The sequence below is a fragment of the Nyctereutes procyonoides genome, unplaced genomic scaffold (genome assembly GCF_905146905.1).
Source record: "Nyctereutes procyonoides isolate TBG_1078 unplaced genomic scaffold, NYPRO_anot_genome, whole genome shotgun sequence".
NCBI lineage: Eukaryota > Metazoa > Chordata > Mammalia > Carnivora > Canidae > Nyctereutes > Nyctereutes procyonoides.
The window spans coordinates 12,282,626-12,309,768 of NW_026575033.1; the positions used below are offsets into that span (position 1 = coordinate 12,282,626).

The 27,143-nt window shown below is 38.7% G+C and overlaps 2 protein-coding genes across 9 annotated transcripts in view; one reads left to right on the forward strand and one right to left on the reverse strand.

The window, feature by feature from the left end:
- The window catches only part of FRY (FRY microtubule binding protein), a 428,026-nt gene that overhangs the window by 394,752 nt on the left and 6,131 nt on the right, over positions 1–27,143 (forward strand). For 5 of the 8 annotated variants that reach the window (XM_055317436.1, XM_055317431.1, XM_055317433.1 and 2 more), the window contains 5 exons: positions 3,923–4,072; positions 5,205–5,303; positions 7,376–7,459; positions 17,772–17,789; positions 19,604–19,714. In XM_055317436.1, coding sequence (XP_055173411.1) covers positions 3,923–4,072; positions 5,205–5,303; positions 7,376–7,459; positions 17,772–17,789; positions 19,604–19,714 — 462 coding nt within the window. The other 3 variants (XM_055317432.1, XM_055317435.1, XM_055317438.1) reach the window with 2 other exon arrangements.
- The window catches only part of ZAR1L (zygote arrest 1 like), a 134,321-nt gene that overhangs the window by 66,186 nt on the left and 40,992 nt on the right, over positions 1–27,143 (reverse strand). The gene's annotated exons all lie outside the window — the stretch shown is intronic.

Consider the following 27,143-nt stretch of genomic DNA (forward strand, 5'->3'; position numbering starts at 1 on the left):
GAGAAGCAGGGGACTCAACTTCTGATGGGTGAAAAGGTTTATTCTTATGCCTGCCTGTCTGTTGGTGTGCAAATTCCTTTCAGATTCTCTATGTATCTTGCTCTGAACTTTCTCCAAATGTCATTAAATGATTGGCAGAGGTGGGAGGCAGCAAAAGAAGAGAAACACAGCTTGTTATTAAGAAACCCAAAGGTCTTCCATCAGCATTGGAGTTAACTGGCCCTGTGTACTGTATTTGAAGCAGATCCCAGCTAGAAAGTGGCAGTGCTGGGATTAATACTCAGCCAGAAAGAGAGAGGTTTTAGTAAAGTTTTACTGGCATGGAAGCATGGTTACCATAGAGTTTAAGAGAAAGTTAGCTTTAAAGAACCAGTAGGTATAGTATTCTTTTTTTTAATATCTATAAAATAGTGAAGATTTTACACTAGCCATTCACTGTAGTTTACTCTGGGTGATGAGATTATGGGTGCCTTCTCCACACACGCGCACACCCACACACACACTTCTTTTTCCTTTCTTTCAAGTTCCTATATTCCTATAATGAAAATGCCTTCCTTCCAGCATTTTTTCTAAACTTGTATTTGATAACTTCCAACACAGAATTGCCACTAATAATACAAGGGAAACATAGAAAGGGACCATGTTGTTCCCGTCTTCAGTAGACGTGAGTGATGAGCGAATGAATGGATGGACGAGGATTTTATAGGCTGAGTTCTGTTGAGTATATCATAAGGGAGGGATAGTAACTTGGCGGTATCAAGGGATGGGCCCACTCACGGGTCCATTACCATCAAGAAGAGCCATGGCAGAGGGGGAAAGGCAGGAAAGTAAAGAATTCTATTGAAAGGAGGATCGTCTGCCTTAAAAAGTTTGATTCAGGAAGCTGCAGTGTAGTTACTGTAAAAAGTCAAGTCTGCTTTTGAGCCCCATGGCCCTTTTTATGACCCATTTTTGGAGAACTATATACCAAGAGTACTAATAGCTACGGTTTCTCACATTGACTTTTACTGTGCTGTTCTCTCTCAAGTTTCCAGTTTAGTTTCAGTGAAATCTTTTAGAAAGTTGACTGAACAAACTAAGGTTGTGTCTGGAATTAACTGGGAGTGGGAGGGGTTGTGAGGCCTAAGACAGAAAGCAATTGTTTGCTGAGAGATAAGAACTCCAGAACCACTAATGTTAGGCCACACTGAAATGTTAAAACAAACCATGAGAAAGTTACCACATGAGGTAGATTTACTTGTTAAGGATTTAGGAACAAAGTAATTTATTTTTTATATTGTTCTTAAATCGATTTTAAAATAATGGTGAATGGTTAATATTTTAAGTTTGGCTATTGTAGTATTTTTTTTTCTTATTACAGCCACTATACTCTTCATGCTCAATTTTCTAGTCTTGAGCAATACTTTCCCTCTACCTAACATGGCTAACTCCCCTTTGCCCTCAGCTGTACTCCCAGTGATGTGCAAACCCTTGATTAGAGCTCACTTAAGCAAATGAAGCCTTCCTTTCTCTCTCCCTGTCACCTGTATTCTCAAGCACATTGCGGTTACATCACATGCCTGTCACATTCTATTAAAAATTACTATTGTCTCTTTCCCCCAGAGAAGCAAGTAACGGTGTCTTACTTTGATTCCCCTGCAGCTGGCACAGTTGCTAACATACAATAGGTGCTTAATAAACATAGGAAGAATGAATGGGAATCTTTTTTAGTGGAAAATCTTAAACAGACCTCTGACTTCATGCCAGTAGATCAGCAAATTGTCACATGAGCTGGGCAGTGGGGCTGGGCCCTTGCATAGGGGGCACTTTTGGGTTTGGACTTTATTTTTCCATTCATATATTTGATGAATCCCTGTGGAGCTTATCTGCAATAATAACCATACGAATGTGTACCTTTTATATCAGTTTTTAATATTACATTTAGTCTTGGGGTGCCTGAGTGGCTCAGTCAGTTAAGTGTCTGACTTTAGCTCAGGTCATGATCCCACAGTCCTGGGATCAAGCCCCACATTGGGCTGCTTGTCCCTCTGCCCCTCCTCCCACTCATGCACACTCTTTCTCTCAAATAAATCTTAAAAATATATATATAACACATGTAGCCTTAAGAACTTTCTCAATTGTTATCCAATGCTATGTGATTGAGAGCAATATTAGTCACAAAATAGGTATTAATAAAATATGCTGGAAATGAAATACATTTCAGGTATGCAGTCTATTAAGCTGTTCTTATGTCCACACCATGTCTGTTCAGTTTTCCAACATTTTCCCGTGAGTCTGAAGGCCACATTTCCCTTGTATTTAGTTGGGTTTTGGAGAGGATAGAGAAGAAGTATTTGCCAGAATAATTTGGTTCTAAAAGCGAGGAACTGATTTCTGATGGTCCAGTGTGGACATCTTTCCCAGTGTCTCAGTCATCTTATGTCCTTACTGCTGCTTCTCTGTTAGAATGTTGTCATTGTATCATACCGTGCCACCAATTACAGGATGTGTTTATATGGAAGGACAGAACTGAGTGTATATCCCCTAAATATCACCTGCCTTTATAAGAGCCTCTAAAGTTCCCTGACAGAGAGCTTCCCAGACCTCACCTTATCCTTAGATAAAATGGAAAGAATCCCAAACTCTTAGCAGACCTGAATCCTCCTCCCAGCTCTGCTGCTCAACTAGGTGTACAATGCTAAACATGGCCCTGCTAATTCCTTTCTGCTCTAACATTCAGTCAGGTTTTTTTCTTTTTCCTAACTGCACGTAAAACTAATTTAACACCACAAAGACATGTGTATGCTATGCGTTATGCCAAATTTTTCACATTTATTAAGTAAAAAATCATTAATACGCAACATAGTTGGCATTTTTCTAATATGAAGTATAAAGAACCAGCCTTCTGTTGTTTGGAGACACGCTGCTTTCCTCCCAATGGGGCAGAGAGGATTTCTCCTGGATTAGATTCCACAACTCAAAAAGATATGACATCTCTTTGAGGAAAGCCAATGCCTAGGACTGGAATTATTTTTTGGTTAAATATTGTGTTCTTTTTGTTAAAGATACTATGTGTTAGCATGATGTAATGAGCACTGGGTGTTATCCTATGTGTTGGCAAATTGAATTTAAATAAATTTTTTTAAAAAGATACTGTTTGTTGGAAGCTTAAGGGCTTAAAAATGTTCCCATTTTGGCACTGACACAGACACAATGACTCAGATTCTTCCTAATTCTGGTTTTGTCCTCAGGCAGTATAGGAGAAACTAGCTCCTAGGAAGATTTGTAGATGTGTGGAAGGAATGTGAGCTCTGGGGTCAGGCTCACCCTTCCACTGTGACTTACTAGCTGCATGACCTTAGGTAAGTCATGTCTGAACCTTGATTTCTTTACCCTGTTGTGAGGATTAAGGAGTCAACATATGCAACACTATGGGACAGAGTACAGACACCAGAGCAGACTTGCTCTCAGAGGGAGAGATTATTCCAGACCCACGTAGCATTTACTTCCACTTCTCAGAGGCTTGAATAGCACTATTTTGGTGCTCCTTCTCAAGAAGCTGTGATCTTGGGGAACAGAAGAGGGTTACATCCCATGACTTTTCCTAACTCGCATGCACTGACGTATTCTAAGTAATTTCTCACAGATGAGTGAGGAGGACTCAAGCTGCTGACCAGCTCTGAGCATCAGCAAAAAGAAAAGCACCATTTACTTAAAGATTATAGAAGCATCTACATTCTGGAAAATGACACTTTAAGAAGAAATTTTTTCCACACTAGGTGATGATTTACTTAAGACCAACACTCACTCTACTCCCTATCTCCTCCGCCTCTCCCTGAGGACCTATGCTCATTTGATATTTTTATAAAGATTACAAAATAGGTTTTTCTAGTGCCTAAGTTAAAACTTGCCCTTTAAAAATGATAATTATTCTGCCTTTCAGAATATTCAGAAAAGGTTCTGCTTCCTAACCTGTGATGCCGCCAGTTACCTTGGAGACAATCTCCGGGGAATTGGGTCCAAGTTTGTCAGCTCTTCTCAGATGCTCACCTCCTGCTCCGAATGCCCTACACTCTTTGTGGATGCTGAAACTGTGAGTACCCCCAATCCTGCTCTGGTGGCAAATGACCAGCCCAGCTTACTAAGGTGTGGAACCTCCAGGAAGCATCCTTGTGTTGTGGTTTGTCTGAAAGATACTGTTGGTATTTGCGAGCAGTGCCATGTTGTGACATGACCCCCAAAGGCCTGAGTCTGCATAGAAATGACTGTATGTTACTAGCCAAGGCCAAGTCATTTCAGAGAATCAGGAGAAAAATCCACCTTAGTACTCCCTCTGTGTCCTTGGCACCTCTCTCCAATAGCTCTGGTTTTGACAGCCATGAATAGGTGAGTAAACCTCTAGAGCTCACCTAGACTGTCCCCACAATGCCGGGTTGGCCAGACAGCTGGGTCTTCAGAGGTGATATGTACTCATTTTCCTCACTCCCAAGTCTCAAATAGAGACTGATCACCCCCTGGAGGGATTCATCCAGCCCAAACTGCAAGTAATGAGTTTGAGGGTTGATTAGAACATCCTCTGGCTGACTAAATCATGACTTTATGAATATAAAACTCTAAGCCTGCCTGATGGCTGAGCTCTTTGAGGGCTTATGCCCCCATGCATATCACAGAACCGCCTCATATGCTGAGTAATTACTGAGTTCAGAACCAATGCAGATGTGCTTTGATTTCAAAAGTCTCTGAAGAATTGGTCTTTCCAAGAACTTGGTAGTTAGCTACCTTGCAGCAAGGAATACAATAAGAGAAATCATTCTATCATAAATGATTAAAGTTCAAATTAACTATAAAATCAGTTTGAAAATCTGCTTGGAGTTCTGTTTTCACACTACTTGGAGTTTTACTATATGAAGATACTGCAGTTCATGCATAAAATGGATGTATTTAATGTGGGCTCCTACAGAACACTTGTTAAGATTTGAGTGTCTGTACCGATACAGAGAAAACTGGGTATTTTCATAGGAGATTTGGATTAGAGAGCTAGTATTCAATTGCCATTGCAGTTTATAGTAGAGCAAAATTATACATTGTACAACTCACTATAAATGAGGCACTGGTCCCCATTTTACATTATTTCTAAATATACTTCTCATTTCTAGCTCTGTAGCCATGCCTGTGTCTGGTTATGTTTCTATTTGCTTATATACAAATGATTTTCCTGTCTTTAGCTCCTTTCTTGTGGACTTCTGGACAAGCTCAAGTTCAGTGTTTTAGAACTGCAGGAATATTTGGATACCTACAACAATAGAAAAGAAGCCACTCTCTCAGTAAGTTTTTGTGTTTCTGTGCACATACATTCAGTTAAAATCAAATGAACCCCACCAGTGCGAGTCCTGGGGAGGTGTTGTGGTTAATCTATGAAGGATCTTTAGAAGAAGACAGATTTCATCTATTCCTCTGTTAGGGACTACAATTCCAATTTAATAGTGGTAGAACTGTCAACAGTATGGATTATACAGAAATTATGCCTACAAAAGAGGCTTTCAGCTTTCATTTTTTTAAAAGATTTTATTTATTCATAAGAGAGAGAGAGAGAGATTGAGAGGCAGAGACACAGGCAGAGGGAAAAGCAGGCTCCATGCAGGGAGCCTGATGTGGGACTGGATCCCGGGTCTCCAGGATCATGCCCTGGGCCAAAGGCAGGCGCTAAACTGCTGAGCCACCCAGGGATCCCCGCAGCTTTCATTTTTAACCCCATTAATTCCCCTACCCAGAACCTGGGAAACATAGGTATCTGCTTGATATATCTCCTTGTCAATGTCATTAACTTATCTGAGATCATTGTAATTAACAATTAGCAATTGTTAATTACTTCCTCCCACTGTTTGCCTCACCTGGAACTAGATGGGGTGGATCTCAGCTCTTTCTTCCTTTTAACTACTGTCAGTAGCTGCCTCTCCCTGACCCCATTGCTTCTCTTCGTCTCAACTCCTGCTCTTTACTCTCTTCTTTTTCCTTCATAGCTCTAGACTGTAAAATGTTAGAGACGGAAATGATCCAGAAACCAGACACGCAGAACCCCCCTGATTTCTGACAAGTAATTGTGTGTAATATCTGTGGGACACTTCTTATAATATGCCAAACACTATAGAAAAGGCATGAATTTTGAAATCAGATGGACGTGGGTTCAGATCACAGCTCAGCTACTTAAGGGTTAGTGACCTTGGATAAGTTACTTACCTCCTCATCTCAGATTCATCTATAAGACAGTGATAATAACTAACTTGTGGAATTGTTATAAGGATATAACAATTATAATAGTCATAGCATGTATCATTTTCTGTGTCCTATCTAGGTGTCCAACAACCTGATAAGAGCTATATTTCTTAAATTAAATCATGCAATGCTCACAACTACCTTGGAGTTGCTATTATTGTCCTTAATAGCTAGGAGGTGGAAAGTTGATATTGAACCCCAGGTCTATGAGGTTCAAAAGTCCATGCTTTTAAACACAACACAGTATTGCCTTTAAAATAGAAAGAACCTATATAACTGCCCAGTGCCTCACACACAGAAGACATTCATTATAAAATCACTTGCTTTTTGTTTGTTGTTATTGTTGCTGTTGATCTTTTTATGATCCTATCCAAGGGTGAGAGTTCTGTCTGACATGCTACTATAACAATTCCCATTGTCTTCTCTTTCTGGGGCTCTTTATTGGTCGTGGCTTTCCAGCTTTTCCATCATCAGTTAATAATAATCTTTCCTTTATACTTGGTGAACAAACCAATCTTTTGATGTCAGATATGAATTTCAGTTCTTCAGTGCTTACTGTTTTGTGCTCAGAGGTTCCTTTCCACATTTGTATTAGTTATTATCCCAGATACTTTAAGGATGGCGGAACCTCTAAATAGCTGAGCTGTTATTTTAACAGCCTTTCTTACATTAAGGTAGACCTGCCCTCATAGAAGCCACCCAATATAACAGAGAGGTAGGTGGGCCATGAGTCAGGTTGCATGGTCCATGGAATCACCCAGCCTGTGAGGAAGTATTGGTTTTCTCTCCAAATTTCAATCGTATGAAAAGTTTCTAAGTATATATGATTTTTCAAGTTTATACATAAATTAGGAATGAATGGTCTGGTGAAACCATCCTCCAGGAATGAATGAAATGCTGAAATTATATATTTAAGTGAGCATCACTGAACCCATATGAATAGATTGTTTAATCTCAAATAGTTCATCTTTAACCAGAAAAAAATACTTTCAAAAAGTTATTACAGCAAAATTTTATAGTACTGTGATTAGAAGCTTAATCAATTTTCTCTGACAGGATTGATGATAAAAATGTTCTCAGGACATCACTGATTTTACCTATGTCTGCATCTTTCTGACATTAGTGGCTTGCAAACTGTAAGGCAACATTTGCAGGAGGATCAAGAGATGGAGTAATTACCTGTCAACCAGGGGACTCGGAAGAAAAGGTAATAAAAATCTGTTAGAATGTATCTTTTTTTGTGCTCTGACACCGTGTGTTGATTTTGATCCACCCAAGAAGCACAAAGCATGAGAAAGGAAGACACACAATGGGTCACCCCATACATCCCCAAGAAGCCAATAGAGTAAGACCGATGTTCAAGCCAAGCATGACTGTGTGTTGATGGGATTTGTGGAAGGGGAGTCGTCTTTTTTGGAAAACCAGAGGTATAAAAATGATCTTTTTTGCTGGACATCATTTAACTATACTAATCATTTTCTAATAAATCTGCTCTTCATTTAGAATATAAAACCAAATTTCATTCATTCTTCACCAAATCACTGTTTTCAGTGAAAGAAATCTTTGGTAATCTTTCAGCAATTACTCTAAAACAGATTTTTTTTTCCTTCTCATTTAGAATTGCTTTAAGTACACACCTCAGACCAGCTAGCTTGTAAATGTGTGCTGTATTGTCAAGGCAATGGGGAAGACTATGAATGGATTAAAATCATTCATTCTACAGTCACGTACGAAGTGTCTCCTATGTGGTCCACGTGGTGGATATGATAATGAACAATAGATAAGCCTGCACCTTTGTGGAGGTTCCAATCTTGTCAGGGAGACAGACATTAATCAAAAATCATATAGGTGCAAATGGCACTAAGTGCTATTAAGGAAAGAACCATAAGCTACGCAAGATGGTAGCAAGGGAACCTGATCAAATGGGGAGGGCAGTTCTGAGAAGACTTCTCCATGGAAGTGCCATCTAAGTGGAGATCTCAAATATGAGCCAAGTGAAGGGAGAGTGAGGTAGCCAGTGAAGCGGAGTGAGTAGGGAGCCTGTTCAAAGGCCCTGAGGCAGTAAGGGGACATGGCCCTTTGCAAGAACTGAAGAGAGCCTGTGTGGCTGCTAGTGCAGAAAGCAACTTGGAGAAAAGTTTAAGAGTCTGGAGAAGCTAGCAGAAGCCAGACTGTATGGGGCTTGGGTGTTTATCTTCACAGCAATGGTACGCAATTGAAGTGTTTTAATGGGTGGGGATCATCAGATTTAGGCTCCCGCATTCTACTGTAAAAAAAGGCTGAAGTGTGCCAGAGTGGATTAGGGAAGTCAGGTGAGGAAGCTGCTGCCCTGTCAGGTGGAGGTGCTACCTTGGAATTACATCACCACTGCCAAAAAAAAGCATTCTGGATTCTGTACCCTTCAGAAGATGAGAAACCATCTTCCTGTGTTAGAAACAGTGCTTCACTAAGGTATAAAAACAAAACAAAAAAAAAGAGGGATTAAAATTTTCAACAGAGTACTCGTGGTTCAATTCAATCTAGTGATTATTTTGAACAAGTTCATAGTCCCAAGAGTAACTGTCCTTACTGTGGGTGAGTCCCTAGGTGAGAGCCCCTTGGTAAGTGTTAGTGAAGAAGTACAAGATTTAACAAGCAAACTACAAGGCTGACAAATATCTAGGTAGGGTTTTAACATGTGGGTAGCATTTCCACATCACTGCCCTTCTTGAGGACACATTTATATTTCACACTGTGTCTTACAGAAAACTTGCATATCCCTAAGTCATTGATCTTCCTGGGTGTGGGAAGCAAGGCAGGCAACGGCAGCCCCATTCTAGATAAGGAAACCAAGCTTGACTTCTTCAAAGCTTCATGGTTGATAGGTGACAGGCAAAAACATGGACTGGCCACAACTTCTGGAAACAAATGTACATACCAAATGGTTTATCTACATTACATTTTTTAAATATGGGTTTTATGACATCACATGAGCTGTATCCCATAAGCGTAGCAGAATGTGCCATTCAAACTACAACAGACTCTAGCCTTTCCATCAGTCCCTGTGTATGCATCTGTGATGTGCTGCCTCAGATGACTTGTGACTGATTTTCACTGAATAACCTGTCCCATGAGCATACCCCAGAAGCAATATGGCAAATATAGTATGCATTATATACGTATATATAATTTATATGTGTGTATACACACACACACGCACATACACACACACACACCAGCTATGTTACAGATTTTTTTTTGCTACCCAGTAGGACCCATGCCTTCTGATTCCAGGCCTAATCTTCCCTCCACCATTCTCCGCTATTAAAATAAATTCATTCCAGAGAAAAGTTACCAAGTTATGACTTACAATTAGCAAAAACCTAGTCCAGCTCATGGTATTATTTGTCTCATGGAATATAAAAATAGTTACCTAAACATTTACCCTCAATCATCTAATTCTTTTATATTCTCAATAATCAAGTCTCAGTCAGGAAAATGCATTAATACATTGCAGATTTTTAGGACAAGGGTTTAAAAAAATCTTATTTATTTGTTCATTTGTGTATAGCTTCCTGGTGAAATCTACACACTCAGGACTTCCAGTTAAATTATCCTATTTCCCAAACATTCCAGTTTTCAAGTATGTGTCTCTGTTGTGCTTATAGTTTATTTTTGCGGGTTTCTTTTGTTCAGTTGCTCCTCCCCGCCCCACCTGTTCCTTCTCCATGTCCCTCCACGAAAGATTCTGTTGTTTTTGCTTAACCTTTTCATTTCTTGCTGGTTTTTTCTTTTTCATTTCCTCCTCATCCCACCCTTTCTGTGCATCTATGTTGTAGTCTTGTTTCTTCTCATCCCTTTTCTTGTTTTTAGACTTCATTTCTTCACTCAAGTATCTCTACGTGGCAACTCTGTTAGCATTATAATAAAGCCTTGAGAATACAAACATGGAAAGAAGAAACTAATAGTTTTCAAGCACTGTACATATATAATCTCATTTGATCTTTTACAGCAGTCCTTGGAATGGTTTTCCCAGATAAGAAAGTTGAAGCTAAGAGGCTATCTCTCCAGGCCAGGTTCTCCCCTCTCCCAGAGGGCAAACTTACTCTAACTTAGTTTAAAGGTAAAAACATACACATAGAAAACAGCTAGAGGAGAATATCCAGCATCCGTCTAAATGTCTGTATGGTTTTAGGAACCTGCATAAAACACCCAGCAGGGCGGAGAGTGGGCTTGTTAGGAAAAGGTCAACAGAAGGCCAAATTTTGAGTCTGATGTGTCCAGCATTTTTGCAAAACCAACCTTGCTCTCTTCCCATTACTGGCATTAGCTCAGTGCATTACAATTCCCCTGCATGGCTCATGGAGACACTGATGACCAGAGAACTCAGACAATGAACAGATGTCCTGAAGAAGATGCTTTTGGCCCTTTGTATATGACAATTCTGAGGTTGAAGATGGCTTGGAAAGCAAATTGTATACCATCTTTCAGAGAGGGTGAATCAGGCAAGGCTGGGTGATTTCTTTAAATCACTGGGATACCCCGTTAAATTCTGTTAGTAGACTTTGGAAGTAATTTGGCCACTGGGCATGCAGCTTAAACCTCACATTCTCTAATTCCACCCACCTTACCTAAACCACTGCTAAATGTGAGGTCTGGCTGGGCACAGGGGGGACTGTAGAGACAAAGACAACTGTGTTCCCATCACAAATAACATTCAAGGCTAAAAATGGGCTATGAGGGCAAATGAGGGGGAAATCTTTACACAATACTAAAGATGGGCCTTGACCATGGATGATGATGTCACTCCAATGAAACAATGATCTTATGTCCAGAGTTGGCAGGTATTATTTTGCCAATTAGAGCTACCTATTTTTTTTCTCTCCCAAAGTAAAACCCAACAAGTCTTTGACCTCAGAGCACAGTTTATCCTCAAGTGATTCTCTCCAACTCTTTTGTTTAGTCAGGTTCCCTGTTTTCTGGAACACTTTGAAGTTGTCAGTTACTCTGAGCATCCTTTGCATGGAGACAAATGGAATGGGGATGAAAAGTGACCTTATGATTCACAGAATCATTGTCTGAATGTAGATTGCAGAATAACCATGCCAATGATTGTTAAACAAGTGTTTCTGTTTCAGAGAAATGTGTACTTTAGGAAAGGATTAGTACTTGGTTTACTGAACTTAGCAAAGTAAATTCCTGAGATCTTAGGTCAGTCTGCCAGAATGGAGAGAGTGTACACATAGGTGTATGGAGTCTTCCCATTCTCAAGCCCTACCTAGCGCCATCTGGTCCTTGCCACAAGCTGATTTCTGGTCATTCCAAACAGGTGGCATAAGTGAGAAGTCACTGTGGAATGGTTTGTAGAAGACAGTATAACTCCTTGCTAGGTGTGGAATATTTGTTGTCCAGTTTCTCTTTTATTCTTAACGTGAAGTTGCAGACATCAAAATAATGTAGAAAGGTTACACAGGTGATCTGGACACTTGTAACCCCATTCACAGACATGTTTTATTATGCTTGTATGATATTTTCTTAATTGGCTTGATATTTAAAAATTAAAATCACTAGCAATGGGTTTCCTGCCAAAACACAGTTGTTGTGAAAACCACCATTAAACCTGAACCAAAATGGGAAAGGAGAAGATTCCCATCAACATCATTGTCACTGGACATGTAGATTCGGAAAAGTCTATCACTACTGGTCGTGTGATCTACAAATGTGATGGGATCAACAAAAGAACTATCGAAAAATTTGAGAAGGAGGCAGCTGAGATGGGAAAGGGCTCCTTCAAGTATGCCTGTGTCTTGGATAAACTGAAGCTGAACATGAACATGGTATCACCACTGATATCTCCCTGTGGAAATTCAAGACCAGCAAGTATTGTGTGACCATCACTGATGCCCCAGGACACAAAGACTTTATCAAAAACATGATTACAGGAACATCTCAGGCTGACTGGCTGTCCTGATCATTGCTGCTGGTGTTAGTGAATTTGAAGCAGGTTTCCCCAAGAATGGGCAGACCTGTGGCATGCCCTTCTGGCTTACACACTAGGTGAAAAACAACTAATTGTTGGTGTTAACAAATTGGATTCCACTGAGCCACCCTACAGCCAGAAGAGATACAAGGAAATCGTTAAGGAATATAGCACCTACATTAAGAAAATTGGCCACAATCCCAACACAGCAGCATATGTGCCAATTTCTGGTTGGAATGGTGACAACATGCTGGAGCCAAGTGCTAACATGCCTTGATTCAAAGGATGGAAAGTCACCCATAAAAATGGGATTGCCAGTGGAACCACACTGCTTGAAGCTCCGGATTGCATTCTGCCACCAACTTGTCCACCAACTGACAAGTCCTTGCATCTGCATCTCTAGGACGTCTACAAAATTGGTGGTTATTGGTACTGTCCCTGTGGGTCACGTGGAGACTGGTGTTCTTAAACCTGGCATGGTGGTCACCTTTGCTCCAGTCAGTGTTAAAATTGAAGTGAAGTTTGTTGAAATGCACCATGAAGCTTTGAGTGAGGCTCTTCCTGGGGACAGTGTAGGCTCTACTGTCAAGAACATATGTCAAAGATGTTCATCGTGGCAATGTGACTGGTGACAGCAAAAATGACCCACCAATGGCAGCAGCCAGTTTCATGGCTCATGTCATTATCCTGAACCATCCAGGCCAAATCAATGCTGGATATGCACCTGTGCTGGATTGTCACACAGCTCACATAGCTTGCACGTTTGCTGAGCTAAGGAAGAAGATAGAGCTTCCTTCTGGAAAAAAGCTGGAAGATGGGCCCAGGTTCTTGAAATCTGGTGATGCTGCCATTGTTGATATGGTTCTCGGCAAGCCTGTGTTTGTTGAGAGTTTGACTATCCTCCTCTGGTCTGTTTTGCTGTTGGTGACATGAGACAGATGGTTGCTGTGGGTGTCATCAAAGCAGTGGACAAGAAGGCAGCTGGAGCTGGCAAGGCCAAGCAGAAGGCTAAATGAATATTATCCCCAATACCTGCCACCCCAATCTTAATCAGTGGTGGAAGAATGGTCTCAGAACTTTTTGTGTCAATTGGCAATTTAAATTTAATAGCTGGTTAATGATAACAATGCATCGTAAAACCTTCAGAAGGAAAGGAGAATGTTTTGTGGACCATTTGTCTTTGTGTGTGTGTATGGCTGTGTGTGTATAGCAGTTTTATTAGTTTTTTAAATCGGTACTTTTTAATGGAAACAACTTGACCAAAAAATCTGTCATACAATTCTGAGACACATTAAAAGTTAAATGAGAAAAAAACTTAACAAAAGTTAAAATTAAAATCGCTCACACAATACCCTCACAACAGTATGCCATTTCTGAAAAAGAAGAGCCAGCGACGTGGGGCCTGCCTTCGTACAGGGCAGCTGCGAGCTTGCCCCTCTGGTCTGCTGTCCACCATTTCCCGCTGCACATTGAATTCCTAACCCTGAAGGCAAGAGCTGGGTGCCAATCATCATGATTGGACTGCTGTTTTCCTTATAATAGAAAAATGTATCTCTGTACTTAAGGCCTCTAAATGGGGAAGCCAGATAGACAGGGCTGTATGTTTCAAGAAAAATGGCCCACCCATTAGCATCTGCTTGAGAGTGTTATTCCTTTGCCTGTGTGAGAAACATCTCCATGTATACAAGACGCAAGCAAGTGCCTGTCTGCTCAACCTGCTTACTCGGGTGTACTTTCAAGAATTCTCAGTGTATGTACAAAACAGTTTCTTAAAAACAGTGTTTCTAATACTTGGGAAGAATTTTTGAGGGAAGGCTTGTTTTAAAAGACAGGCATGATTAGTAAATGATTTAGGCTTCTGGGTGATTATAATAGCCATTCTCCTAGAATAACACACAGCATACACTGACTAGAACATAAGACAAGGAGTATGATCTGCAGAAACTGCTTTACCCATATTTTCTCAGCCTGCACAAGCGCAGGAACAAAACTATTCATGACCTAAAACAGCACTTCTGATTAAGAATTTGGGTTTCCACTTCCTGTGGAATTCATCTAGAGTGGCTACCTCTAGGTAGTTTAAGTTAACAGAAATATGGGTTGGGGAGAACCCCAGCTCCAGGTGCTTAGGATGGCACCATGAGTCTCAGCCCTGTAACTAATGAATATGGCCTACCTCCTGGGTCCTGCAGAGCTGGCCCTGGCAAAGCTGGAGCTGTTTCCATTTCACTCATTATGTTATTTTAGTTGGCACACTCCTAATTCAGCAGGTATTTCTGAGGACAGCTTGAACATTTGACTCTTCAGATTCAAGTGTAATAATTTCCATTTAGCCCTACTACATTTCATCTTATATTCAAATCATCATTCCAATTACTAGGTCTTTTTGGACACTATCCCTCTCAGTTAGGTCCTTCCCATCCCTGCATAATCAATGAACAAGAAGCCTGCAACCTCTGTTCTTATACAAATTGAACAAGACAAGTTGCAGTTTCTGCAGTTGAACTATAACCCATTAAACATCATCCTCTGAGCACTGGGTGTTATTCTGTATGTTGGTAAATTGAACACCAATAAAAATTAATTAAAAAAATAATAAATAAATAAACATCATCCTCCAAATAGAGTCAATTACTCTTGTGTAAGGAATCCTCTTCCCTGCGCTGATTAAAAGAAAGTATCTGATTAATTTAAAGTTTTCTTAAAAATAGTAAATACCTCAGGCTGTGTAATCTGTATCATAGGCTTAAAGGTATTTGTCTTTCAAAGCTTTGAAAGATATCCATGGCCAAAGTCCAAAAAAACTACTCAGCAAACATAATATAATAGTCATCAGTGTGCCAGACTCAAGTGATACTAGCAACAGGCAAGCACATACTGTTTATACCTACTTAAGAGATTAGACACATCTATGTATTATTGGGTAAGGAAGCTGCAGCATTAGGCTAGATTGTCTAAATTTGATCCCATTTAAACCAGTGGCTTTCAGAGATTAAATATGATGAAAATAATAGCTATTACAGTACATTATAGCTTCTGTCATGGTAAAAATTTCTCCGATTTTTTACCTGTCTACATCATAAGCATAGAACTCATTTCAAAGCAGCATACAGAAAAACAAGAATGGCTATGATACTGTTAATGAACAAAAATTAGATTATTCTGGGCTTTTAAGCTACCCTCTATTATCATTTCTTAATGTCTTTGTTTCTTGATATTTTTTTCTCATTCTGAGAAAACATGCCTCTAAACCCAATTTATAAATAAAGTTATATTAGCAGTACAGGAACAAGGCTTGAAGAAAATCCTTCTGACCAAATAAATTGATGACATTACCATGACATTTTCAAAAGAATCTTAAGTCACCAAAACATAAATACATTCATAAAGACTTATGAAGGGGGCAGCCCGGGTGGCTCAGCAGTTTAGCGCCGCCTTCAGCCCAGGGTGTGATCCTGGAGACCTGCCATCAAGTCCCGTGTCAGGCTCCCTGAGTGGAGCCTGCTTCTCCCTCTCCCTGTGACTCTCATGAGTGAATAAATAAAATCTTTTTAAATTTTTTAAAAAAGACTTATGAAGGGATTATTCTTAAAACTTGGATACAGAAAACAGTACAGGAGGGATAAAAGGTTTTAACATATTCCATAATACGCCCCCCACAAAGGGCATTTTTCACTATCTTTTTGGAAGTTCTAAATGCAGACAAGACCCCAGCTTGTGGCCTAGGAAGGATTCTGAGATAATAAAGATCAAGGCGGCTTGCACCAACCTACCTAAAAAGGAGCGTTTAAGAATACAGAAAACTGGTGTGCGTCAAGTTGGCCATCACCCAAGAAATACAGTTTTGTGCCTTGAGAACTGAGTGGGAGGAATTCATTGACAATGAAATTCCTCAGCACCAAGCTGAAGTCAAAAAGTCTCATTTGCCTTTACTGAACAGAGGACATTCTGCTTTAACTGATCTGATGAACTTCTTGGATTACAGCCATGTTTTGGAAAACAGAAAAATAGCAGTTTTTTCAGTACTTAAAGGTTTGGTTATAAAAACATCAAAGCATAAAGTTTCTTTTTAAGATTTTATTTATTTATTTATTCATAAGAGGCACGGGGGTGGAGGCAGAGGGAGAAGCAGGCACCATGCAGGGAGCCCGATGTGGGACTTGATCCCAGGTCTCCAGGATCACAACCTGGGCCAAAGGCAGGCGCTAAACCGCTGATCCACCGGGGCTGCCCCAGCATAAAGTTTTCTTGAAAATAGTAAATACTTCGGACTGTGTCATCTACATCACAGGCTTTCACATATTTAGCTTTGAAACCTATGAAAGATTTTTATGGCCAAGGTCCAAAAAACTACTCAAAAAGCAGAATAGTCATCAGTGTGCCCAACTCATGTGATATTAGTAACAGGTGAGGCCAGAAAGAGACCCTTGGAGGACAGGGGGAGGGATTGGGGAGGTCACTAGTGGTGAGGCTTCATGCTTGAAAATACTAATGATTTAAGAGTATGTGTGTGTACTGTACCTTATATTAAGTGTAATACATTAAACTGATAATAACCCAGATTTTTTTTTAGAAAGAGCTTTAAAAAAAAAAAAAGAAAAGAAAGAGCTTTAAAATAAGTGTTTTTTCCTATCAAGGATTAGAAACTGAATTGGAGATGTCTTTAAATATTTTGCAAATCCAGAACCAGATATATTGACCCATAATTAGGAAGGGCCAAGTTGATTTTTTTTTTAATATTCTGTCAGATTCTGATCATCTTCCCACACACCCACACTTTCCTTAAAGCCAAGTCTATGGTTCTGATACGATGACTCCAATAAATGGAAGCCATAATCGAACATCGCTCAGTTACAGCTTTATGTTATTCTAAACTACCCTCTAGTTCTAGATTATTTTTAGAAATTGAGGAAATTATTAAAAATGAAATACAAGAAAATTACTTCTCTTATCTCACACTTGAGACAAGATCCTTTGAAATGACTATATCTCACAGCCCTATGAAATATTCTTAAGGGGAAAGGCAATGTGACTCTGAAGAAAATGCCACATAGATTGTTAATTATATATGTTAATTTGGATAGTCATAGTTTAGCAGATATGAAGCCAAAGAGATTAAAGACTCCGCCTTAACTAACAGGTAGCAATAGTAATAGTTAGTTTGAGCTACAGTTCTTTCAGATTACTCAGCTGGTCTCCTCACAGTTTTACTCCTTTCACATATTATTCACAGTTAAACACTAATATCTTCAAGCAATTAAAGTTTTGACTTCTGGTCTCCCATACTGACAAAATGTAAACCAACTAATCAGAGAATCTAAATGATTACAAATTATATTTTTCAGTGACATGTTTCCCATTCAAGCTTCTTTTTAACTGGACCGCTGTGCATGTTGAATGGGTACAAGACGTGCAAACATTTATCAAGTTTGGGCAAGCAATGCTAATACTGCTGACGGTTCTGTTCTTGGAAGAGGGCCATGCTTTTCGTTGCATGCATTACACTGACCCTGTACTTTCTTTCCTTTCCTTTGTTTCCTGTGCCATGCTTGCTGTGTAGCAAATGGAATCTCTTGCAGTAAGTTAACTTTCTTTCATACTCTTTGTCCATTTTAGGCATGGACCCATAACAAATCTTATTTTTATGGTTACTGTTATATCTCTTAGCATGTTCTCCCCTTTGCATTTCATTTTATTTTATTTGGTAGACTGAGATGTGCAGGGAATTAGTAGCATTGGGGGCTGCTTTTGTCCCAATGTAAGAAACTTAAGTTACTATGAACTCTCATACTGTCTGGGATATTTTCAACAATAACCAGCCTTATCAGACACTTAACAAAGGTCACATTTTTCATAGCTACGTTTCCCCCTAAGTTGTGGAGGTAACATTATGTTTTTAAACAATACTTTATTTATCTTCAAGTCTCTGGCAGCTATCTTTTATACCAGATTTTAAAAGATTTCTATAAAGTTTTAAATGATCAAAAGAACAAAATGCTTTGCAAAAACAACCAAAGATCTAGTTTGGGTTAACTAATGAGTAGCTACTTCTTTAAACTTATGTTCAGTATCAGTATTAAGAGATCAAATAAATCTAAATCTAAATCTAGAATGGTTATTTTTCCTCCAGGGCCAGAGAAAGGACAAGAGAAAGAAAACTTCATTCTTCAGCATAGCCTTAGCATGGACTTTGGTGATTTTTAACAATAAGGATCAAAATTCTAATAAGATTCTTCTAATAAGATTATAATAATAGGATATTCTTCCTAATGCCTAACCTAAGTTCTTGTAATTTCTCTCCCTAAACTGATTTGGCAGAACAATTTTAAGTGACCTCAGTAGCTCTTAATATTGAGCTGAGTTCTTTATAGCCCATTAGCAAAAGAAAGGCCCTATTTATCCTTACTTAACCATGTTTGAAAACAGAACAGTGACATGTTTAGTTGAAGCCACATATTTAACCCACTTTCAATGGTGACTGCTGAGCCAGGATATTCTACTTGTGAAGGCTGCTCTTTTCTATCTACCACCTAGGAGCTAACTCATTCTTGGAGTAAAACAGGCAACATATAGAGGCCACTACAAGCAGATAACAGCTCAAAGAGTAGTATGATCATTGGTGTTGGAGTTAAGATTTACTTTTCCCTCCATATACACAAGCCATATAATGAAAACATTTTAAATTCAAGAGGTATCTATAGGGCTCAAGGACATTTTGTATGACTCCTTTATGTTCTTTCCATAGAAAATTTTGAATGTTCCCTTAATTTCTCCTTTTTGTAGGTATATGTGGCCCCTTTTTATCTCTGTAATTCAACAAATATTTGAGCACTGAGTAGAAGCATCGTCACTAAAACTGATACAACAACTTAGAGGATCATAGGACTGTTGTGTTTACAGATTTTGCGATGAGTGTCTGCCCTCTAAATGGCAGCCAAAATTATCACATGGAGTAACCTTCCAAATTGCTGAATTATTATATTTGACACCTAGAATTACTTAAGGTTTTGCCTTTCAAGTATACTTTTAATATTTTTTTTGCTTTTTAAAACAATGCTATCTTATAAAAAACTAAGATAACCGCAATTAAGATGACCACAGCTATAACTTGTAGATATGTTAATTGGCAAGTATAATGGAAATTTGGTAATTCACTGGGTCCCTTTACAGCTACTACTCCTAATTAGTCATCTTCCAGGAACTATTCTCTATTATACTGTGAATTTCTCACTGGTATTTATTGACTGGGTTTTGTTGTTCTGTTTCATCTGGAATATAACAGCTAGTTATGTTTCCTTGATTTAAAAAAATGTTTTTCTCCATCAAGGTTTCACTTGTTATACAAGAATGATCCTTAATAACGGTTTCTTCCCATGCACACTCTCTCTTTAGCAATTGGAACTGTGTCAGAGATTATATAAACTGCACTTCCAGCTGCTGCTGCTTTTTCAATCCTACTGTAAGCTCATCGGCCAGGTGCACGAAGTCAGCTCCATGCCAGAGGTGAGCCACACACCTCCTGACCCCAAGTCCTACCATGGAAATCATTCCTTTCCTTTTGTTCTCTCTCCCCCCATCCCATTTATAACTGTCCAAGTCATTTTATTTCCATATAATTGATGTGCTCAAACACAAGACTTATATATGTATTGTCTTTCCTTCTATCCTCATCTGGCAGTGCTAGGACTAGGTAGGGTAAAGCAAGTGACTAGCCTAGGCACAAAATTTGGAGGACCATTCTGAAAATGCCTCATTTGGCCCACTCTGATCCTGGCCTGGATTCCAGACATCCTTATTTGAAAGAGTTCCTTGTGTTATGGTTTTTCTTCTTTATATTTATTTACCTTTTCATACTTGCCCTTACATTCAGATAAGAAGGAAATATCTATATGGCATTTGATTCTCTTCAGTTCTCCTATCCTGCTTAGCATTAGGATGCTTTAATATTTTTAAAAGTAAAGTAACAGGGGTGCCTGGGTGGCTCAATTGGTTAAGTGTCTGCGTTTGGCTCAGGTCATAATCCCAGGGTCTTGGGATCCAGCCTTGGATCAGGCTCTCTGCTCAGTGGGGAGTCTGCTTCTCCCTCTGCCCCTCCCCCACCCCTGCTGGTTCTCTTTCTCTCTAAATTAAAAAAAGTAACAAACATACTACTTCCAAGTAAGCCAAAATTTTCCTAGAAGTGAAGAACTACTGTTGCAACACAGTAAGTGAAATAATGGTGGTGTACACTGGATATTATGGGAGCACAGATGTCAAGCATGTAATTCACTGGAAGTGAAGAGGATGAAATAAGAATGCTCTCTGGAGAAAATCACACCTGAGCAGATTCTTAAAGAATGAGCGTGATGAACACTGGGTGTTATACACAATTGATGAATTATTGAAAACTACATCTTAAACTAATGATGTACTTACTATATGTTATGTAATTGAATTTAAATTAAAAAAAAGGATGAGTTGAAGTTAGATGAAGTGAGGCTAGGAAGAATGTTCAATTAAGCAGCTGCAGCATGAGCATAACGTGGTAAAGAGGAGTATAAGCAGTTTATTTTTTTAATTATTTATTTTAGAAAGGGAGAGTGCACGCACAAGCAGGTCGAGGGGTAGAGGGAAAGAGAAGCAGACTACCCATGCAGCACAGAACTGCCCAGGTTCAATCTCATGACCCTGAGATCATGCCCTGAGCTGAAACCAAGAGGAGGATGCTTAACTGAGCAGTCCAGTGGTTCCCAAAAGAAGCAATACAGTATTGCTAGAATATGAAATGGAAACCAAAAAGGAGTACCAGAATCAGACACAAGAGATAGGTAAGGATTATATGATGGAAGATACTGTGCTTGGGAATGTTTTAGTTAGATTTTTAGCAGGGATGTGGAGGGTGGATTTGATGACAAGTAGGCTGGAGACAGGAGACTAGTCACGATGCTGCTGAAATAGCTCAGACAAGGATGAGGGTTTCAACCAGGACAGAAGTGCTAGGTGTGGAGAGGGGACAGAAAATGTGAGAGATTATTTAGCACAAAAGGTCAATGAAACTGAGGAATGAAGTAGGAGGAAGAGTCGAAGGCGATGTTCAGGTTGTATCTCAGATGGACCAGGTGGCATGTGGTACCACAGCTGACATGGTGATAAAGGACGACTGAGGCCATTGCATATCCATGCATGTTGCTCAGGGACTGAATCTGCCTACTAGACATGCCCAGGTTTTAATGTCATCTTGCAGGCAGTTAAATGTGAGGAGCTGAGATCAGAAGAGAAATGTGCCAGTCATCCATGACCAGCCAGGAGTCCGTGACACCATCCTAGCAAGAGTGCTAGGGTGAGGTTGGAGCCCCAGAAACCTTATGTCAGAGGAGGGGAGAGGAGGAAACACAAATGACAGCCTTACCATATTCTTCACTCGGTTTGATAAAAAGGAAATGACTGTAGTTTCTAAGTATACTTTTAAATGCCAATTTCAAGGGAGGGGTATGAAGACCTCTTCACAAGCCAGGCTTCCTCCACAGACTTACAAATTATTAGATAAAAGAACACAGTTGATACAAGTGATAGGACATGTTGTCAAGATAAAGTTTGCTATTCTAGCAAATGTTAATATGAACCTTCTAGTCCATCTCTGCTCAAAAAATAACACACATGCAAATGTAACTCCTGTCATTTCCCATATTTAAAAAGCAATACACATTTCACTTTAGAGTAATAAATTGGGATCCCTGGGTGGTGCAGCGGTTTGGCGCCTGCCTTTGGCCCAGGGCGCGATCCTGGAGATCCGGGATCGAATCCCATATCGGGCTCCCGGTGCATGGAGCCTGCTTCTCCCTCTGCCTATGTCTCTGCCTCTCTCTCTGTGACTATCTTAAATAAATAAATTTAAAAAAAATATTTTTTAAAAAAAAATTTAGAGTAATAAATTATATATCCATACCATGTGTATATACATTATGTATAATTATTTAAATCTAGTAAATTTAAAGTGAATTTTTCCTTGTTTTAAATCTAGGTAAGTTTTAAATGCTACACACACATACACACAATATATAAAACATCCCTAGCTTAAAAGCAATTAAGATATTGACTTTCAAACTTAAAAATGATATAAAATTCTCTAATCTTTTTTAATGAATCTTTTTTAATATTAAATTTAATATTATACTTGACATACAATATTTGGTTTAGGCCTATAATGTAGTGATTCAACATTTCTATACATTAGGGAATGCTACCCCAGTAACTGTAGCTACCGTATGTCATCAAAGCTATTATAGTATTATTTACTCTATATGCTGTACTTTTCATCCTATGACTTTATAACTGGAACTTTGTACCTCTTAACCCCCTTCACATCTTTCACCCATACCCCAACTTTCCTCCACTTTGGCAACTGCAAATTTATTCCCTATATTTGAATCTGATTTTCCGTTTATTACTTTTGTTTTTTAGATTCCACATATAGGTGATATTATATAATATTTGTCTTTTTCCTCCTGACATACTTCACTTAGCATTATACCCTCTAGGTCCACCCAAGTTGTCACAAAGGCAAATCTCATTCTTCTTATGGCTGTGTAATTATCCAGAGCGTGCATGTGTGTACACCACATCTTCTTTATCCATTCACCTATTAACGGATTCTTGGGTTGCTTCCATATCTTGGCTATTGTAAATAATCTTGCAATATATCTCCTCAAATTAGTGTCTTTGTTTCCTTTGGGTAAATGCCCAGTAGTGGAATAAGTGATTTCACATAGTAGTTCTATTTTTAATTTTTTGAGGGACCTCCATACTGTTGGTACATCCCCACCAACAGTGCACAAGGGCTTCCTTTCTCTACATCCTTGCCAGCCTTGTTATTTCTTGTCTTTTTTATATTAGCCATTCTGACTGGTGTGAGGTATCTCATTTCAATTTGGATTTTCCCTAACAGTGATGTTGAGCATCTTTTCATTGAACTATTGGCCATCTGTATATCTTCTTTGACAACTTGATTATAAGGTCCTCTGCCCACTTTTTTTTTATCAGATTGTATGAGTCTTTACATATTTTGGAGATTAACCCTTTATCAGATACATCATTTACAAATCTCTTCTCCCATTTAATACGTTACTTTTTCATTTTTTGATGGTTTCCTTTGCAAAAACTGAGTTTACTGCCCATGTTTTCTTTTAGGGTTTTTATGATTTCAGGTCTTACATGTAAATCTTTAATCCATTTATTTTTTTACATGGTATAAGACAGTAGTCCAATTTTTCCAACACCATTTAGTTAAATGATTTTTACTTCTCCATTATATACTTGTGCCTTGTCAATTAATTGACTATGGAAGTATGGGTTTATTTCTAGGCCCTCTCTTCTGTTCCAAGCATCTATGCATCTTTTTGTTTCTTTACCATACTGTTTTTGGTTACTATTTTAGCTTTTTAGTATAGTTTGAACTCTGGGGTTGGGATGCCTCCAGCTTTGTTGTTCTCTCTCACAATTGCTTTGGCTATTGGGGCTCTTCTGTGGCTCCACACAAATCTTGGGATTATTTGTTCCAGTTTTACGAAAAATGCCAGTGGTATTTTGACAGGAATTGCACTGAAGCTGTAGATTGCTTTGAGTAGTACTGACATTTTTTAAATATTAATCCTTCCAGTTCATTAGCATGGTATATCTTTCCATTTGTGTCATCTTCAGGGTTTTTTTGTTTGGTTGGTTTTTTTTTTTTTCATCTTCAGTTTCTTTCATCACTGTCTTATAGCTATCAGAGTGCAGATCTTTTAAGTCCTCAAGTTTATTCCTACGTATTCTATTCTTTTTTATGGAATTGTAAATAGGATTGTTTTTCTTAATTTCTCTGATAGTTCGCTATTAGTAGGGTACAGAAATGTAACAGATTTCTGTATATTGATTTTGTATCCTGAAACTTTACTGAATTCATTTATTAGCTCTAACAGTTTTTTGGTGGAGTCTTTAGAGTTTTCTATGTATAGTATCATGTCATCTGCAAATAGTAATGGTTTAATGTCCTCCTTACCAATATGGATGACTTTTCTTTTTCTTGTCTGACTGCTGGAGCTAGGACTTCCAGTTCTGTGTTGAATAAGAGTGGCAAGAGTGCCCATGCTTGGCTTGTTCCTGATCTTAGAGGAAAAGCTGAAAGCTCTTTTTTTCCTGTTGAGTGTGATATTAGCCTCAAGTATGTCACAAATGACCTCTATTATGTTGATATATATTCCTTCTATACCCAATTTATTGAGCTCTTTTGTATGAATGGATGCTGAATTTCACCAAATGCTTTAAACCTATTGAGATGATAATTTTTATCTTTCATCTTGTTAATATGGCTTATCACATTATTTTGTAGCTATTGAACCATCTCTATATCTCTAAATAAATCCCCTTGATCATGGTAAATGATCCTTTTAATATATTAATGAACTATGTTTGCTAATGTTTTGTTGACAATTTTATATTTATATTAATTAAGAATATTGGCCTTTAATCTTTTTCTGTACTGTGCTTGTCTGATTTTGATATCAGGGTAATACTAGCCTTATACAGTAGTTTGGAATCATTCCTTCCTCTTCAATTTTTGGAACACTTTGAGAAGGCTAGGTATTAAACTTTTTTTTTTTTTTTTTGCATGTTTGGTAGAAGTCACCTAAGAAGCCATCTGGTCATGAATTTTTTTATTTTGGGGAGTTTTTGGATTATTCAATTTCATGACTAGTAATTGGTCTATTCAAATTATCTATTCCTGATTCAGTCTTGAAGATTGCTTCTAGGTATTTATCCATTTCTTCTAGGTTTAGTTTGTTGGTGTATAATTTTTCATAATAGTCTATTATTGTCCTTTGTAATGTGTGCTGTCAGTTGTAAATTCTTTTACTTCTGATTTTATTCATTCAAGTCCTCTCTTTCATGATGAGTCTGGCTAAAGGTTAGTCTTTTTTTTCTTCTTTATTGTGTACTTTTTGTTTCAAGTTTTTATTTAAATTATAGATAGTGTAATACTGGTTTCAGGAGTAGAATTTAGTGATTCATCACAACAAATGCCTTCCTTAGTACCTGTCACCTATTTAGTCCATCCCCTGCCTCCCCTTCATTAACCCTCAGGTTGTTCTCTATAGTTAAGAGTCCATTATGGTTTGCCTCTCTCTTTTTTGCTTCTCTTTTCCCTATGTTCATCTGTTTCTTAAATTCCACGTGAGTGAAATCATATGGTATTTGTCTTTCTCAGACTTATTTTGTTTAAAATAATACACATGAAAAGATGATCAACATCACTCATCATCACAGAAATACAAATCAAAACCAAAACTATGATGAGAGGGATACCCGGTGGCTCAGTCAGTTGAGTATCTGACTCTTGGTTTTGGCTCAAGTCATGATCTCAGTGTTGTGGATCAAGCCTCATGTCAGGCTCCACATTCAGCGGGGAGTCTGCTGGAGATTCTCTCCTTCTCCCCATGCCCACCCCCTCATTCTTTCTTTCTCTCAAATAAATCTTAAAACACACACACACACACACACACACACACACAAAATGATGAGATACCACTTCACACTAATCAGAATGGCTAAAATTAACAACACAAGAAACGACAGGTATTGGTAAGGATGCTGAGAAAGGGAAACCCTCTTAAACTGTTGGTAGGAAAGCAAACTGGTGCAGCCACTCTGGAAAACATTGTAGAGGTTTCTCAAAAAGTTACAGGTAGAATTACTCTTTGACCCAGCAATTACACTACTAGGTCTTTACCCAAAGGATGCAAAAATACCGACGTGAAGGGACACATGCACCCCAATATAGCAGCATTACCAATAATAGCTAAATTGTGAAAGAGGCCAGATGTCCATCAACAGATGAATGGATAAAGAAGATCTGTAGTTTTTTTTTTCCTTTCAGCATTGTGCAGGCCAAAAGGAAGTGGCATGATATATTCTAAGTTTCTGCTAAGAAATCAGCTTGCAGCTTTATGAGGCTTGCCTCCAGTGTAACTAATTGCCTTCCTAATGCTGCTTTTAAGATTCTCTCTTTAATTTTTGACATTTTAAATATTATGTGAATTTCTTGGGTTCATCTTATTAGAGTCTCTCTGTACTTCCAGAACCTGGATGTCTGTCTCATTCTCCAGGTTAAGGAAGTTACTTTCTCTTTCTTTCTTTCTCTCTTCTCCTTCTGACCCCTATAATGTAAATGTTAGTAAAACTGATATTGTCTAGAGGCCCTTTAACTTATCCTCATTTTTTAAAATTCAGTTTTCTTTTTGCTGTTCAACTTGGGGGCTCTTCATTACTCTGTCTTCCAGATCACTGACCCATTCTTCTACATCTCTAATTCCCTCTGTATTTCATTTTAGTTACTGTATTCTCCAACTCTAACTGGTTCTTGTTTGTATTTTCTCTTAGTAGTTCAGGACTAATATTTCAACAAAAAGATAAAACTACTAAACTTTAGTTTCTTTATGACCATGACTTCAAAGTCTTATCTGTTTTGTTTAGTAATTTTTCTGATTTTTTATCTTGTTCTTTCATTTGGAACATACTCCCCTCTTCCCTCATTTTGTATAATTCTGTTTCTATATATTAGGTATTGAAAGTAGTAGCCTGATACAGAAGGTGTCCTGTGGAGCCTTGTAGTACATTCCCTGGTCACCAGAACCAGGCACTCCCAGGGTGTCCTTTTTGTGGGCTTTATGTGCCTTTTTTTTTTATAAACGTTTTATTGGTGTTCAATTTGTCAACATAGAGAATAACACCCAGTGCTCATCCCGTCAAGTGCCCCCCTCAGTGCCCGCCACCCAGTCACCCCCACCCCCCGCCCTCCTCCCATTCCACCACCTCTAGTTCGTTTCCCAGAGTTAGGAGTCTTTATGTTCTGTCTCCCTTTCTGATATTTCCTACCCACTTCTTCTCCCTTCCCTTCTACTCCCTTTCACTATTATTC